At 32.8% G+C, this 18,159-nt stretch overlaps 2 protein-coding genes across 2 annotated transcripts; both read left to right on the top strand.

The window, feature by feature from the left end:
* The first annotated feature begins 797 nt into the window (after positions 1 to 797).
* LOC127721780 (procathepsin L-like) lies at positions 798 to 5,575 on the top strand. The gene is made up of 7 exons (XM_052228574.1): positions 798 to 937; positions 1,402 to 1,507; positions 2,159 to 2,317; positions 3,056 to 3,179; positions 3,937 to 4,037; positions 4,623 to 4,900; positions 5,316 to 5,575. The coding sequence occupies exons 1-7, from the start codon at positions 798 to 800 to the stop codon at positions 5,413 to 5,415; spliced, it is 1,008 nt and encodes a 335-aa protein (XP_052084534.1). The 3' UTR covers positions 5,416 to 5,575.
* Positions 5,576 to 9,841: 4,266 nt separating this feature from the next.
* LOC127721785 (procathepsin L-like) lies at positions 9,842 to 18,111 on the top strand. Its single transcript, XM_052228581.1, has 7 exons — positions 9,842 to 9,981; positions 12,110 to 12,215; positions 12,604 to 12,762; positions 13,719 to 13,833; positions 14,213 to 14,316; positions 17,058 to 17,329; positions 17,941 to 18,111. The coding sequence occupies exons 1-7, from the start codon at positions 9,842 to 9,844 to the stop codon at positions 18,038 to 18,040; spliced, it is 996 nt and encodes a 331-aa protein (XP_052084541.1). The 3' UTR covers positions 18,041 to 18,111.
* The last annotated feature ends 48 nt before the right edge of the window (positions 18,112 to 18,159 follow it).

Genomic DNA, 18,159 nt, shown 5'->3' with positions numbered 1-18,159 from the left:
CTCGAAAAAGACAAGGAAATGAGCGGTCAAAGTAGTGAAAATATAGAATATATTCATATGTTTTTAAAAGCCACCAAAGTAATATTACTTTTTTTCCGCAGTAACATTTTGTTTTCTGAAGAAGTGTTGAATATTTTTTTGAAGACCCACACCTATGTTACGAGTTAACATTAACGTAACTCATTAATTTCTATTTCAAGTACAAAATGTAATAGCCATTAGAATAAACCAAAAACAAAAGTACTTATCGAAATTCAACCAAGATATATTAAAGGTAAAAATCCAATTTCAATCAAATTGTACTTATTAAGGAATGTCGGTGGTGAAAAAAACTAGTTGTAATCTAGAGATACGAATTCAGACAGGAGAAGATGTATATCGCTAGTGACACACAATTGAAGGAGATGACACGTTTTTGGGATGTGGGTTATAGGGGTTAAATAAATAGGGGTGTGGGTTATAGGGGTTAAATAAATAGGGGTGTGGGTTATAGGGGTTAAATAAATAGGGGTGTGGGTTATAGGGGTTAAATAAATAGGGGTATGGGTTATAGGGGTTAAATAAATAGGGGTGTGGGATATAGGGGTTAAATAAATAGGGGTATGGGTTAGGGTTAGGGGGAGTACAAATAGTCGAATCTAGGAAAAAGGATAAACAAAAGTTGGAAGTAGGCAATTCTTACAATAAAGCGGGATTTGGGACATGAGCACCTTCTTGAACTCCCCCTTCCCCTTTTCCCCCAAATCACAATTTTTATAACTTAGTTGATTTAGTTTTTATTTTTATTTCACCATCAGATGTTCCGTTTGATGATAATTGCCGCTGTCGCTGTAGCTGCCCTAGCCTCTACACTGGTAACACCAGAACTAGATGAACAATGGGAGAGCTTCAAGGACTTGTACAACAAACAATATGGCGAACAGGAACACTTAATGAGGTCAATATTCTTTAATTTATTCTAAACATAAAATGAGTAAATTGCGATACTAAGCCAAAGGGAAAGGTATGCAGAGAATATTATGCCAAAGGAAATATTAAAACCTTTGGCGCTATTGAACTCAATTTTTATTTATTAGTCTTGCTGTCTTTCGCTTGTTATTAACACGCTAGCTGGTTTTCTCTATTGAATTGTTTAATATTTGTTCATGCTCGGGTCTTTTATCGCTATCTACATGTATGTGTTAAGGGATTTGCTCAGTGTTGAAGGCCACATTTGAAAGTAAAATGCAAAATGTGGTTAAGAATGATATCACACGACCGATTGTTGTTAACATTTTCATCCTTTGGTCACAGGTGTATTCTCTCATTGACAATCATACAAGATCTCCTTTTTTACAAATTTAAGAAATTGCAGTTACAGTTTTTTCACCAATACCTTAACTCATTTCGGATTTATTTTAGGCGTCTTATTTGGGAGAGCAACTTGAGATACATACAAAAGCACAACCTGGATGCAGACAAAGGTCTTCATACATATATTCTTGGTGAAAATGAATATTCTGATATGGTTAGTATTAAACTGTATATTAAATGTTTGTTTTTGGATTAACATTTAAAACATTTAAATTAAAGACACGAAAGTAGAAACATTAAAGTTATATACGTTTTTCGTGGTGCTTATGAAAACAAGGCATTAATAATACCACATTTTTAATTTTGATGTGAACAGAAAAAAGGAAATACTAAAAGATCTCGACTTCAGAGTACCTTGAATTATCTTAAGTAACAACAAAGTCGGAAAACCACAATAACCGAAAATGTCTTTTTTCATGTTGGATGAAATATTCTGGCTTAAGGCAAGTGTTGGCTAGTGATATAAATCATTCAATTTCAGTACGAATTGCAGAAAACTAGTCAGAAACGTTATTGACCTAAAGTTATACAAAGTTCAGTATCTCTATAAATGTACCACTGTGTGTAAAACGATCATTCATTTGTGAAACATTTAAATTTGCTTAACTACATGTTAGATTTTGGCGTTACATATGCTTGTACTGTTTTGAGCAATCTCCAGATGTGTGACAAGCATTTATATGTCTCCATGAAAATCCCAACTGTTTAAATCATATGTGGGTAAGATAATCGAAGAGTTTAATTCTAATTTCAGAAAAAAAAAACTATTGATTTGTAACATTAACTAATATTTCTATTTTTACAGACACACAAAGAATTTGTATCAGTAATGAATGGATATATTATGCCAAATGGTAGTAAGAAAGGAGACACATTCATGGCACCAATTGGAGTAGAATTGAAGGATGTCCCTACATCAGTTGATTGGAGAACCAAGGGTTACGTTACTGAGGTCAAAAACCAGGTTTGTGTTGTTCTTCAAACTAAAAAAACAACATTGAAAATAAACATGATAAATAAATTGTATATTAACTAGCCTAACTAGTAACAGAGATAATATAACTAGAACTGTTTAAAATTTTTAAAAGTATTTAAGATAATAACTAGTCTTTTCACGGAAAGTTAGATTTCTAGTTTACCGATATAAAAATAAGATGTGGTATAATTTCCAATGAGACGTATAACCACCAAAGTTCAAATGAAGTGGATGTAAGCAATTATAGACAACCGTACGGCCTGCAACAATGAGAAAAATCCATACCCTATAGTCGGCTATAAAAGGCCCCTACATAAAAAATATGAAACAATTCAATTGAGAAAACTAACAGCCTAATTTATAATAAAAAAAAAATGCGAAAAACAAATATGACAGATATGAACCAACGACAACAACTGAACTACCGGCTCCTGACTTGGGACAGGCACATAATGAATGTGGTGGGGTTAAATATTTTTGTGAGAAGAACAGTTGTCTGCAAAATTAAACTATTAAACAAGAAATTTGTAACACAAACCTAAAAAACGTCGCAGATAAACTAAAAAGATAGCAATTTTTACCCCACCTTTACCTTGTGTACCTATTATAAACTGTTTGTCCTGTGAGCTTCGTCTTTATATGCACATGAATATTTTGAGTACATTATTTTTCTTGCGTTTGTTATCTTCTCACACGATATTTAAAGATTGTTTTGTTTTTCAACAGGGACAATGTGGATCATGTTGGGCTTTTTCAACAACTGGTTCTCTAGAAGGCCAGACGTTCAAGAAAACACAGAAACTCGTATCACTTTCTGAACAGAACTTAGTTGACTGCTCATCGAGAGAAGGTTTGCTATTTTATTAATGTGTCGCCTGACAGCGTTCTGTTAAGTCACAATTCGTTACCCTACAAATCCTTGTAATTGTCTGATTGTCAGAACTGCCTATTGTGATAATAACTTTATTTTGTTTCGTCCTGAATATAAATGTAGTCATGCTATTGCTTCATTTGGCAATGTATGTTAAGCGAAGATCAATCAATCATCCAAATAGCTCAAGTTAGGCTGCATACATATAAAAATCAAATGTTTCCCAATCAAAATAGCCGTGTGTGTGTTGTAAATAGACCATGGAATTCAGATAGAAGCTAGAATACATATGAGGCATCTTATCGAAATGTACTACAGACTCAGCTATCCCCTCGTTAAAAATGATCTATGAATTGTAATTTTTAACAAAACTTCTAGTAACTTTGTCTTTTTTTTAAAACCATATCAGTGAAATATTTTTTTCTATAACCCTACCATTTCGGGAGATAAATATAGATATTATCACGATATTATATAACTCTCGATAATTAAATTTTCAGACTTATAAATGTGTTTTTTTAAATTTAACTAAAAAATGTCGTACGCCAGACGCGCGTTTCGTCTACAAAAGACTCATCAGTGACTCTCGAATAAAAAAGTTAAAAAGGCCTAATGAATAACTAAGCTGAAGAGCATCAAGGACACAACATATCGAAAGGTTTTGCCAAATACCATAAAATTATAGAGAAATTGTACTTTTTTTGTATTTAAACATATTTTGGACAATTGTTTTCAGGTAATAAGGGATGTCAAGGAGGATTAATGGACAATGGATTTACATACATTAAAGTTAATGATGGAATTGATACAGAGCAGTCATATCCATACAGAGCCAAGGTAAAAATTGATTCAGTCATTATTGTTCCTTCATCGTAAATTTCTGTCAAATGATATTAGTTCTTATATATATTTGTATGTGTCCTCGTTGATTGAAAGTTACTTGACAATAATTATATTTTTTAAAGGTTTATTGTTAAGGTATATTATTTATCTCCCTTTTCATGCTCATTTTTTAGTTAATTTGGTTTAATTGTTTATTTATTTTTTTCTGGGGACATTTTGTCAATTAATTTTTATTCTTTGGTCAACTGCAACATTACACATTTCACAGTTAGGAATCTAGGATAATCATAATTAGGATATTGAGGTGGCTCCAAAAAAAAAAAAAAAAAGAAAAAAAAAAAGAAAAGAAAAACGAAGAAGAACGCGGCGGTAAAAAAAATCGGAAAAATGTGCTAAAAACGCCAAATGTCGGCCATAATTCATGTAAATACAGAAAATAGAATGATGTAACATCTTTCTAATTATGCTGATTTTTAATCAGACAGTGAACTTTTAAAAGAATTAACTAAGGTTTAGTAAGTAGCTGCAAGTGTAGGTAGTGTATCATTGTCTCGTAATACTATTTCATGTTACTTTTAGACAGGATTGTTCTGTCGATTCAAAAAAGCTGACGTAGGTGCAACAGATACCGGATATGTTGACATCAAAAGAGGAAGCGAGGATGAATTACAAATGGCGGTTGCAACAGTTGGACCCATTTCCGTAGCTATGGACGCTGGTCACCCTTCATTCCAACATTATAAAACTGGAGTATACAGTGAAAAGCAATGTAGCTCATCAAGACTAGATCATGGAGTTCTAGCTGTAGGTTATGGTACCAGTGATTCAAGTGAAGATTACTGGATTGTTAAAAACAGGTAACAGATAAATAAGATTTCAGTACGTTGCTATATATTTGTAAATGTCTTTGTAATAAGTTATGTAGTGCCTTACATGTTCCCTTTGTATAATAGGAATTCTTATGATATGTTTCTCTTTCCTAGTTTTTGTTTTGTTTCTTTAAGAAAGCATTTACGTCACATGATTCATGTATTTGCCGATGATGATTTCATTTCGAGAAAACAAAGCTAGCTCTTTTTTGTTATTTACGAAAATATTATTTATCTTTTTTCCAGGTATATTTTTTTAGGTACATTGAAACTTTTGACTGGTTTTAAAAGCTGTCTATGTTGAAGTTTTTTCTAAAGTTATATTTTGCTGTTTTCGAAAGTTTTTGTCATTTACATTTATGTTTAGGCCATCATTGATTTTATGTTATTTTATACCTTACAGTTGGGGAACAACCTGGGGTATGAAAGGATATTTTGAAATGTCAAGAAATAAAGAAAACATGTGTGGAATTGCAACCCAAGCCAGTTATCCTAAAGTATAGAAGACTAGATACTACAGCGCACAACGACATATATCATATTGGAGAATAGCAGTGCATTTTGTTTCGAACAGCAATAAATAGTGTAATCTTAAAAAGGATCCGAAAGTCACATTTTTGTATGTTCATAATACAACAAAGAAATAAAATTATGATAAAGCAGGCTGTTTTGTTTACTTATTGTGAACTAGAAAACGTTCCATGAACGAACCAATTATAAAACATTATACAGACTGTACCTAAGTTACTTGCAATCTAACAAGGTTAAACATTTAGGCAGGTACAAATTTGTAGTTGTTAGTCTACGTTAAATGCACATACTATTAGAGGAGGAATGATCAAATTTATGGTTGATAACGTATAGTGTACTCTGCATGTCTTGGGTTAATCCATTGCGTTCTGTGGTTGCTGAGGAAAGGGATTTGAGAGTCTCTACCGTTTGAAAGCCGACATAACCGGAATTGAACACAATCGTATTTTTAAATATGTTTATAGCCTTTCTTATGTTTAGAATTGAACATATCTAAACCGGATTTATCCAGATACGCTGGTCCCGCATGAAATCCGCATTAAACAAAATAATGTTTTATAATTCTTATATGATTTGAATATTTGGGAATACGTTTATATGATTGGTCGAGAGGGCTTCCGGTAGTGGCTCTTGACGTTATTTATTTTCCGATTGACGACGTTGACCGAACCTCTTTCTGTAACCATTGTAAACAAGATGGCGGCGATAATAACACAAACCGGCTCGACGTTAAAAATATTTATTTTCACTTCGCGTTCATCGTTAAATTAAATAATAAACACAAAACATTCATTGGAATGATAATAAGCTATTTTTGTAGTTTATTTTTTTCAGATAGCAAATTTCATGGAGAACATTTTATTGCGTTAACTTAAACAATATTTTCATGCGCCAGGCCAATTCAATGACACAAATATACAACTTACGTGTGATAGAGCTCGAGGTTATGAAAGGGAAAATTAAATTCCTTAAGTCCAATTTTAAAGAATTATAAGGATTAAACGTATTCTTAAAGGAATTTATTGGTGTATAAACTGGTACAAAGTCACCCACAAACATATCATAAAAGTCCTTTTTCGTTTGTTTGTGAGTGAATTTGTCGAGTTTATACACCAATAAATTCCTTTAAAAAGGCGATTAATCCTATAATAAACTCGTGCCATGTTCCCTGAAATTGGTATCATATGTTTATACTAAGGTATTACTACAATAGATCTCACTTATACAAAAAAAAAAAGAAATAAAGAAAGCATCTACAAGTAGTCAAATGAAGCTCTGCCTGATGAGGTGACATGCTTGAAACAGTTTTTACCTAATTTTAATAAAAATCTACAAAAATGGTTATGTACAAGTTAGATCTAGCACGATGGAAATCTCATATTTTTTATGAATAGCCAAATACGGATCCAACCATACTATCAAAAAGAAACAACTGTGCTGCTGTGGAAACACAGAATTGTTTAGTAGAGTTCTTTAGAGATAACATGGCTCTACATCCTTGTTGTTTTTGGCGATGCAAAAACTTTCCGTTGTCGTGTAATAATACAACAAGGTACACATATGAATTAATAACTTGTAGTTCATTATTATCACAGTCGGTATTTTTCTAAATAAAACGGTATCGTCTGCAAATAGATTCATACAAATTAGAAGTCCATTCAAAGATACGACATCATCGTCTACATCAGTGGAAATATCTTGAATAATATCATTTACGACGAATAAGAAAAGTAAGGGAGATAAGGACTTGCCTTGTATTACACCAAGATGGTTATCAAAAGCATCTGATAGAATTAAAGCACACGTAAACGCACAGATGAATACAAATATTATACCATTGATACGACTTTACTGATAACTCCAGATTTGAGAAGTGTATACTAGTATATCAAAATTCTATATAATACTTTTCTGTTGTGTTGCACCCTAATGCTTACTTATTTCAATGGCGAACAATTTGGTTAGTCTTATACCTAGCCCATTTCATCAATACAATTCATGAGCTAAAATCACCAACCGTATCATGCGTTTATATCAACTTAGAACGACTTAAGAGGAATGTATTCGTATACTGCTTACAATGGACATTGTTGATGCTTTCTTAAATGCATAAACTACAAATGTACCTTATACCAGTATTTCACCGGTAAGAAACTCCCTCAGGCTTTCACAAAAGAAACGTTGGTATGTATATTTTGCATGTGTTAAGGGTCAACAACTGCCAGAACAAGACTTCAATTGTTCTTACCCTTTCTTACTTTTTATACTGCATTTGTTCTATTGAGCAGGTCAAATGCGTCGACTGTACATTTTTATGTGATATTTATACACTGACCTTTAATTGCTTTTTGCCACGCCTATCATTCCAAATTGGTCATGCATTCTCTACACTTCCGCGGCGGTCACCGACACAACTCATTCACCACATATCTAGTGCACAAATTAGATAAACATGATTGTTCTTGCACAGTTATTTGTTGTCTATTTTTTAGTTACTTAAAATCCATAATTTCTTTAAGATTTATTATTAAATTCAAATTCTGACTTGTGATGTTTCTCTGCTGATGGATTGTAAGTCATCGAGGGTATCATCTAGGTATTGCTGTTATAAAATTTTGGAAATCATTTGGAATTACGAAATTATCTTCCTGGCGCATAATTCTGATCCCTTGTCCGGGTTTGGTCCTTTTTGGTTTTATCAGCTCCTCAACAGTTTTAGATTTTTGAATATGTTTGCTTCGTTCAGCACCAAAGAGACATTAATTGTCGATATGCGCATCTGGTGCATTGAAATGGGTACCTTTAATGTTATTTCATTGTATTGTCAATTTGATGATCAAATACATTGTTTCATTTAACGTTGGACGGTGTAAGCTTCTTACAATGCATTTTAAAGTAAAATCTATTATACGAAGGGGTCTCAATATGGTGTTTCAATAACACAAAAAAAAAAAAAAAAAGAAACTCTTTAAGGTTCATGTGGACCCTTTTGCTTAAATGACTGTATTTACACCACAAAACTTACAAACCTCTGCATCTGTACCAGTTTTAAGGCATAGCATTCCCCAGATGTACAAAACTCCAATGCATTTTATTTTTTAAAAATAAAGCAGCTACTTTAAGAGATAGATGCGATCAAAATTTGAGACATTTGTTCAAAATTTTGGTTTCTTGGACATAACTTTCCTTTGGACAGATTCATCTAACTTTTTTGTTTTGAATGATAATCAAACGCTAACGGATTTTTGTAAAAGCATTTGGAATATATTCTATACATAAGAATGCTTCAAGTGTGTGTAACACTCTTTGGATAAACTAATTTATATTAAATATTGTAGACTTTTTACTGTATATTTATCTAATTGAAAAAAAAAAATCATCGGTGATTTAGTGATAAAAATTGATACAAATAAAATCCACTCATAACCAAGCAAAATATACTTTTAAAAATTCCTGTGCTCGTTTTCGAGCTGATGGTTAAAATCAGTTGAAAAATGCATATTTTCCCGATTTGTAACAGTTTGACGTTGCGAAAAATAGCATTTTACGTTAACAACGTCATTATCTTCTTTGTTAGTGTATCATATGCCCTTAAGCAACATAGCCTTACTAACCTAATACTTAATATTATTTGATGTTTGATATCTAAGTAAACAAGCCTTGACCAATCTTAACAACTTTGTCTCACGAAACATATACATGTACATGTATGTTGCACTTTTTATCATTTCAATGTTACAACTATATTAAACGCCGTTGGTAACACTTCATATTGTATACATGTAGTATAAACAGACGTCGAACTAGATCTGACAAACCAGTTTATCTTTAGTACGAAGGTAAGCATATCATGTGTATGTTCTAAAATTGTTCAAATTTAAAAAAAAAATTAGATTAAAGACATATTGAAATTTGACTGAAATGTCGTTTTTTTTTTATTCGTAGTAACCTTAGATTTATATCATTATTGATGTTTCAATTATTAAATTGTTTTTCAAGTTTTGTTCTACTTAGATATTAGACTAATCACTTTATCAACAGGCATAGAAATCATACCCTTTTACACGCAACATTGTAGTTATGGCTGCCATTCTTCCGAACAAACATCATATAGCAACACAATTATAAGTTTAGGAAATAATACACTCAATTATAAAATGTTTCAGGTTTTAATTCGGTTATTCTTTATTGTCGAAAAAATCGTACTCCTTAAATCTTGTGAGATAATTTTCAAAATAAGAATATTTGAAATTGTTTTAATGGATTCTTATTTAAAGGTTACAAACTCAAATTATTTAAGCAGTAGCAAGTAAATGGTCCTTTGAAATTAATCAGAACCTTAATCCAAGAATTTTCTCTCATATTAGTAGGATATACATATTTTGTTTTATTTTGTAGATGTTTCGTTTGTTTATATTAGTAGCAATCGGCGTTGCAGCTCTGGCGTCTTCTCTGATCACACCTGAGCTTGACAATCAATGGGAGGAATTTAAATTGACGTACAAGAAAACGTATAGTCATTCGGAACATCAGAAGAGGTAATTCCCTTGTCTCGTTTAAACGATAAAAATTGTGTTTGTTTAGTCTTTAAAAAATCAACGAACTATGCTTCTAGAACGTGTAGAATAGTTGATAAGTTACGTAAATGTAAATTAATTAATTTTACACCGACTTTCTAATTCATATAGCTCTATACATATCATTTGAAAATCATTATTCGTTACCTATTTTATGTTATTAAGTACTACATTCTGTAATGAATTGCAATTCTTTACATACATACAAGTGTGCCATAGATATACATTTGCGAAATTCGCTTAAAATGTTAATACGTTTCAAATAAGGCGAGGTTTTGTTCGTATCAACTTTAGCGGTAACAATTTTACTCCACCAAAAAGCATTTCCGCAATTAATGTCACTTCAATGTTGACAGAGGCCAACATATTTATAAACACACACCCTTATACAAACGTTGACGCTTTGATAAAGCAAAGATGTTAGAAAGTAAAGCCAAAGCTGTCCAAGAAATCAGAGCTATGCACGAAAAAGATACATTCCAAAATTTAATATAATCCGACAAATTTATAACAAAAAGTTTCAAACATTTTCATGCCAGTACCGAGGAACAAGATGGTTGGCTTGAAATATCGCGAGGAACTTACCAGTATTGAGCAATTGATAATATCAATGGTACAAATGTTACTGCACCATATGCGCTTGTCGACCATTTATGTCTACTAAGCGATGATAAAAGCCAACATATTTGAAAATCCTAATCTAGAAATGCAAACGTTAAAAGTCTGATGAAACCAAAAACAAAACAAACCCTCCAAAAACAATATAAGGGATCAGAGCTATACATATAAAAATAAGAAGATGTGGTATGATTGCCAATGAGACAACTCTTCACAAGAGACCATATGACATAGATATTAACAACTATCGGTCACCGTACGACCTTCAACAATGAGCAAAACCCATACTGCATAGTCAGCTATATATAGCCCCGAAATGTAAAACATTTCAAACGAAAAAACTAACTGCCTGATTTATGTATAAAATAATGAACGCAAAATATCCAGCAACAAACGACAAGCACTGAATTACAGGCTCCTGACTTAGGACAGGCACAAACAGAATGTGGCGGGGTTAAACTAGTGTGAAGGTGCCAACCCGCCCCTAACCTGGGACAGTAATGTAACAGTACAACAAAAGAACAAACTATACAAATAAGCTGAAAAGGGCTTAACTTATCAGATCGATACGGAGTATGAAGGAGATACATTTCTCAAGTTTAGAATTATTTTCATAACTGTATTATATATGTAACTAATTTCACTAAATGTTGTTTGTCATTAACTGATTGTATAGATTTCATCCTTTAAAGTATATTAACTACAAATAACAATGAAATGGGTGAATTATTAATACATTATCTTTTTTGTAAATGACAAAAACAATAATTTTTGAACTTACTTTTTAAATAAAACCCTATCCAAATTGTGTTATCATCAATTGAGTAAGGCATGTTCAATGTGATATCTTACGCCGTTCAACTATTATAAAGTTATATTTCATCTTTCCAATGATAGTTTCTTTATCAATACTTTGCATCCAATTTAATAATATTGCGTAAACATATGATTGTATCTCCATACACCTTATCGGTATTTAGTGCGATAAAAAAAAAAACAAAAAAAAACAACTAGTTACTTAGATTATTTCCTGGTAGGGTGGTCACCGCGATATAGCCTTTTTGTGCTGATGCGGCGTAAAGAAATCACCAATCAATCCTGTTGGGGTCAAGTGTCGCAAAAACAAAGGTCATCAATGATTAAACGAGGGAAGAATTTTTTTTAGAAAAGTAACATTTTGAAATTAAGATTGTTTATGAACCAGCTTTTTTAAAAGACAAATCAATGGTCAAAACATGACTCTTTGAAAAGTTTTTTGCATAATACAATGTTTGAATAGGGTCCCAATTAGCTTCAACTGGATTGTGACGTCTTAAAAAGTTGTTTAATTTTATAACTTATTCAGATTGGAATAAATAGCAATAAGGTCTATTTAAGGTATTTGATGTTATTTTGAGAGGTAGAAATTTTATTTCATAAAACACAGTATATCACTGTTATATTTGTCTTAAGTTTATTGTTTCTTATTCAGACGTATAGTATGGGAGAGTAACCTAAGATACATAAGAAAACACAACCGTGATGCCGATAAAGGACTTTACACATATATTCTTGGCGAAAATGAATACTCTGATATGGTAAATAGCGTCAACGATATTATAAATATTTATAAATTGATCAGATATTGTTTCTTCATAAGCTAACTTTCTGGTATATGGTCATCATTTGTGAACTTAATCCAAAAATTGTGAATAAATATTTTCTAAAACAAGAATTATAAAATTAAATAAATTATGTTAATAAATAAAAGAGTTTATTTACTTATTGTACTTAACATCCGATTCCACATTTATTTACAATCAAGTAATTATCGTTTTTATTCAAATTAATGCTCGACATGTTACAAAATGCAATATTGACACTATGTATAGTTTTATTATAACACTCATATATATTGCTTTGATGTACTTTAAAATACTTATCAATCAAATTATCAAATGACAATTCGCATAATTTTATCTACAGACAAACAAGGAGTTTGTATCAGTAATGAATGGATTCAGAATGCATAATACACGACGAGATGGTAACAGTTTTATAGCACCAGATGATCTTACAGTTAACAGTCTACCACTTACTGTAGACTGGAGAACAAAGGGCTACGTGACTAAAGTTAAAAATCAGGTTTGCATTATTTATAATTTTCCAAGCGAGTTTATGATGTTAGCTTGTCCTGGGCAATAAACCTAGTGAATGCATGTGAATGGTCATGCAATAATGTGTTGTTACAAAAGTGAATAAGGTATTGGTTCCTAAATTCCGATTAATTCTTACACTCGGGGGGACTTAAATCCTGATATATTTTATAGACATGTGCATGTCGATCCAGCTTTTTTGTTGGTTGACCTAATTACTTACATCCACTTCGTTTTAACTTTGGTGGATATATGTCACATCTCCTTATTTTTGTATTTGTTCATACAGTGTATATGTTAGTTTGCACTTCAGTTGATAACAGTAAAGTAGATATAAGAAGATGTGGTATGAGTGCCAATGAGACAACTCTCCATCCAATCACGATTTGTAAAAGTAAACCATTATAGGTCAAAGTACGGTCTTCAACACAGAGCCTTGGCTCACACCAAACAGCAAGCTATAAAGGGCCCCAACAATGACTAGTGTAAAACCATTCAAACAGGGTAGTATAGGTAGCGTGATAACGAACCTGACTAAGTTTTAATAAATCATAACATTAGCCCGAAGCTTGTCATTTGGTACCATATAAAACAAAACATAGTATTCTTGCCAATGAGTCAACTCTCTATAACAATTTGATACCATCAATGTTCTAGTTTCCACACAGCATATAACCATTTCGTCGGGTTCCGTGCGGAAACACTGCATGACTGTATATTATTTGTTTCCGAATAAACTATAAATCTTTGATTACACTGCTATTACTTGACTGATTTTTTGTAAGTCATTGCACTTTTTTTTACAACTGGTTAATATAATTTTCAACGTATTAATTCTAATAGATAAGTGTCATATCAATTTATACTAGTTGTTAGTTGTTAATGATCGGGATTCAGTACATGTTTCTTTGAACTTAACACTCATGTTATTCTTTGTTTTTATAGAAAAGCTGTGGATCATGTTGGGCATTTTCAGCAGTTGGATCAGTAGAGGGCCAATGGTTCAAGAAGACAAACACTTTAGTATCACTCTCTGAACAGAACATTCTTGATTGTATAGGTATAGTATCTTATATGTTCTTATTCTATATGATCATAACTTTAATTAAAAGCAAAACTGATCCATTTTTTACCCTACATGTTGATATATGAAAAACCTCAACATAAAACAGATAAATGAATGCAAAAGATAACAAAGGGACACTCAAACTTCCGGAAAGCCCGAGATCATTCCGCGTTTTGGTGGGGTTTGTGTTGCTCAGTCTTTGGTTTTCTATGTTGCACTTAGTAAACTGTTGTTATGGCATTTTCAGTTTGTTTTCGACTAATGAGTTTGAATAGCCTATTGGTATCTTTCACCCCTCTTTTACTCAAAAAGACGACTAGGAAAGTTGAATTTTTTAAGTGACAGTTACAACTACATGTTATTGTTTTAATAGGTGAAGGTGGTAGTTGTCTTGGTGGATGGATCGATGATGCATTTCAGTACATCAAAAATAACAGTGGAATAGATTCTGAAGAGTCTTATCCATACAGAGACCACGTAAGATTTTGATACTGTTACTGAATTAAATTAATAAGATAAGGTTTGACGTGACGTCTTCATTTAAAATCATAGATAGGAACACAATGTTTAAAACATAAAACCAAAAACAAAACACACAGTATTATCCGAAAATTGTTATGCAGTATCCACATACTCAGGGAATTGCACTTGTAAAAAAACACACTTACTTTAAAGCTTAAATCAAATATCCCAGTGGCGGATCCAAAGGGGGGGGGGGGGGGGGGGGGTTCCGGGGGTTGGAACCCCCCTTTTGTGGGACGATCAATGCATTTGAATGGGGACATATATTTGAAACTCCCTTTTATCCTGGGTTGGGAACCCTACTCATTTAAAAATGGCTGGATCTGCCCCTGTATCCATTGACCACCAGATGTTCATCAGACATAAAACTGTTTCATGCTCACATATAAGGCCTTAACCAATTATGGTTTTAAATTAGCCTTTCATTAGATGAAAATAAGAACAAAACAATACATACATCATGTGTAAGAATTATATAAACGATTGGAACAGTTTAAAGAAAACATCATTCTTCATAAAAACATTCTTACAAAATTTTCAGATCAGAGAAACTATTGTTTTTTTGGGATAATTTATCCTAAAGGACAATCAATGTTTGCAAGAAAAATAGTTCTTCGATAAAACTTAGTGAGGACGAATACATAAAATCATAGGGAAGTTTATAGAATTTAGGTACTTATCAAAATGGTTTTAAACCTGATGGATCGGTTCAAATAAATACCGGATAAAACTTAATCCAAGGATTAACATATATATGCACTACGGAAATAATTTGTTCCTTTATCTTAATAAAATTTTCCACAAAAAACATAGCTTAATCTTATAGGATGTCAATTCATTTAATTTTGTATGTACCTATAACTTACAATTAAAATCTCCTTTTATGATTAGCATTACTTTCTACATGTAATGCCTAATTCAGGTATCAATACACATTTTGATCATATATTCAATTTACTATAAATTTACAAAATATTTTGGCAAATTGAAAAAAAAAAACTACCTTGGTATACACTCGTAAGAACTACCATTTAATACAAGAACTGTTTTATGATATTGATATTTAATGGCAGTTGATATTATTTTAACTAAGTCTCCCAAACGAAGTTTGGGAAGACTTATTGTTTTTGCTCAGTTCTTATTATTATTATTATTCTTCTTCTTCTTCTTCTTCTTCCTCTTCCGCCGCTTTTAAATTTGAACTTGTCCGCACCCGTTCTCCAAAACCGCTTGTCAGATTAACTTAGGGTTTCACAATATGTTAGACTAACATGTCTAGTGGTGCAATCAGGGTTTTGTTTGTGCAATGGGGTTTATAAAGGAGTACTTTGAGGGGCAAAAAGAAAAGAGGGTTTTACTATAGAACCCTATGGGATTTTATTTTTTTAAATTTTCAAATGATTATAAATTGAAAACCGTTTGTGATAGCCACAATCTTTTTAATTGAAAATGTTCTAAATGATAAAGCCCATTAAATGAAATACAGGGTTAGTCCCCAGGGGCCACCCCACCCCCTGCCATTTAAGAAAGTTCTAATATCTTGTAAGTGGTCAAGATCCCCACCCCTAAACCATATATATTTTGGTTTGTTATGCTAAGATGGTTTGAATGATATACAGGGTTAGTCCCCAGGGGTCATCCCGACCCCCTGCCATTTGAGAAAGTTCTAATATCTTGTAAATGGTCGAGATCCCCACCCCTAAACCATATATATTCTGGTTTGTCATGATAAAGCACATCAAATGTAATACAGGGTTAGTCCCCAGGGGTCACCCCACCCCCTGCCATTTAAGAAAGTTCTAATATCTTGTAAGTGGTCAAGATCCCCACCCCTTAACCATATATATTCTGGTTTGTCATGCTAAGATGGTTTGAATGATATACAGGGTTAGTCCCCAGGGGTCATCCCGACCCCCTGCCATTTGAGAAAGTTCTAATATCCTGTAAATGGTCGAGATCCCCACCCCTAAACCATATATATTCTGGTTTGTCATGATAAAGCACATCAAATGAAATACAGGGTTAGTCCCCAGGGGTCACCCCCACCCCCTGCCATTTAAGAAAGTTCTAATATCTTGTAAGTGGTCAAGATCCCCACCCCTAAACCATATATATTCTGGTTTGTCATGCTAAGATGGTTTGAATGATATACAGGGTTAGTCCCCAGGGGTCATCCCGACCCCCTGCCATTTGAGAAAGTTCTAATATCTTGTAAATGGTTGAGATCCCCACCCCTAAACCATATATATTCCTATTTGTCATGTCTCGAACATTTGAATGACGTATACGGTCAGTCCCCATGGGTTCCCCCCACTCCCAATGTTCTAATATCTTGTAAATGGTTGAGATCCCCACCCCTAAACCATATATATTCCTGTTCGTCATGTAATGAACATTTGAATGACGTATAGGGTCAGTCCCCAGGGGTTCCTCCCCACCCCCAATATTCTAGTATCTTGTAAATGGTCGAGATCCCCACCCCTAAACCATATATATTCTGGTTTGTCATGCCAAGATGATTTGAATGATATACAAGGTTAGTCCCCAGGCATCACTAATGCATATAACTTTACTGGACCAAACCAATTTTCACTGGACGTTGCCCAATGTCAGTCGACCCTGGGAATTACGAATTATGGGAGCTTCGTTTGGGAGACTTCGTAACAGCATCCTGTTATAATCATTTCTTGTTACAGAAATGGTTTTGTAGATTCAATCGGGATAATTCACGCGCCACAATAACTGGATTTGTCGATCTAACAGCACAAAGCGAGGAAGAATTGCAAATGGCTGTTGCTTCAGTTGGGCCAATATCCGTGGCAATTGATGCGACTGGAACGCAATTCCAGCATTACAAAAGTGGAATATACAACTATAAAGATTGCAGTTCGACGGAATTAGATCACGCAGTACTGACGGTTGGATATGGAGCCAGTGGGGGAGAAAACTACTGGACTATTAAAAACAGGTTGATATATATAAGAATATGTTAATGATAATGTTAGATCAGATTTATTAATTTGTTTTATTGCAACCATTTTTCATTTCATATAATCGGTCTTTTTTTTTGAAAGTTAAAGCACTGCAGAAATATTTCCCCTTCCTTTTCTTATAACATTTGTACTATGTACCATTGGTTGATTGCTGTTTTTTTTTAACACGCAATGGCAATTTCAAATATATGACAGATATATATAATTGTATACTTCGAAAATGCTGTGATTGGTGGAATATCAACTCCAATCGAAATATGTTCTCGTTACTTAAAGGTTATGAATTAAAGTTCAAACGATTAAGAAAAAAAAAAAAAAAAAAAAAAAAAATAACATGGCTGTCTACAAATAAATTTGCGATTTAGGTATAGTCAATATCTAAATTGAGAATGGAAACTGGGAATGCGTCAAAAAGACAACAACCCGACCAAAGAGCAGAAGCTTTTTTCAGTCGTCTGTTCTCTTAAAATATTTTTTTTAATATTCAAAAACATCTTCAGATAATTAAACCTACATAACTATTTATTGATTAAGACAGATGTTAAGATCAGAAACTTGCTATGAATATATTATTTGACTATTTCAGCTGGGGAACATCATGGGGAATGGAAGGATATTTCAATATGGTCAGAAACAAAAACAACACATGTGGAATTGCAACGCGGGCGAGTTTCCCTACTGTATAAACAGTATTAAAATTGAATAAACCTGTTATTTTTATATGTATAATTGATTTTTGTATGTGAATAAAAATGAACGCACGTTTTGTAATTCATTGTGCAATAAATTGCATGGCCTGTGTTAT

The sequence above is a fragment of the Mytilus californianus genome, unplaced genomic scaffold (assembly GCF_021869535.1).
Source record: "Mytilus californianus isolate M0D057914Y unplaced genomic scaffold, xbMytCali1.0.p SCAF_12, whole genome shotgun sequence".
NCBI classification, from domain to species: domain Eukaryota; kingdom Metazoa; phylum Mollusca; class Bivalvia; order Mytilida; family Mytilidae; genus Mytilus; species Mytilus californianus.
The sequence above is the reverse complement of the archived record's forward strand: the minus strand, read 5'-3'. Positions and strand labels throughout refer to the sequence as shown.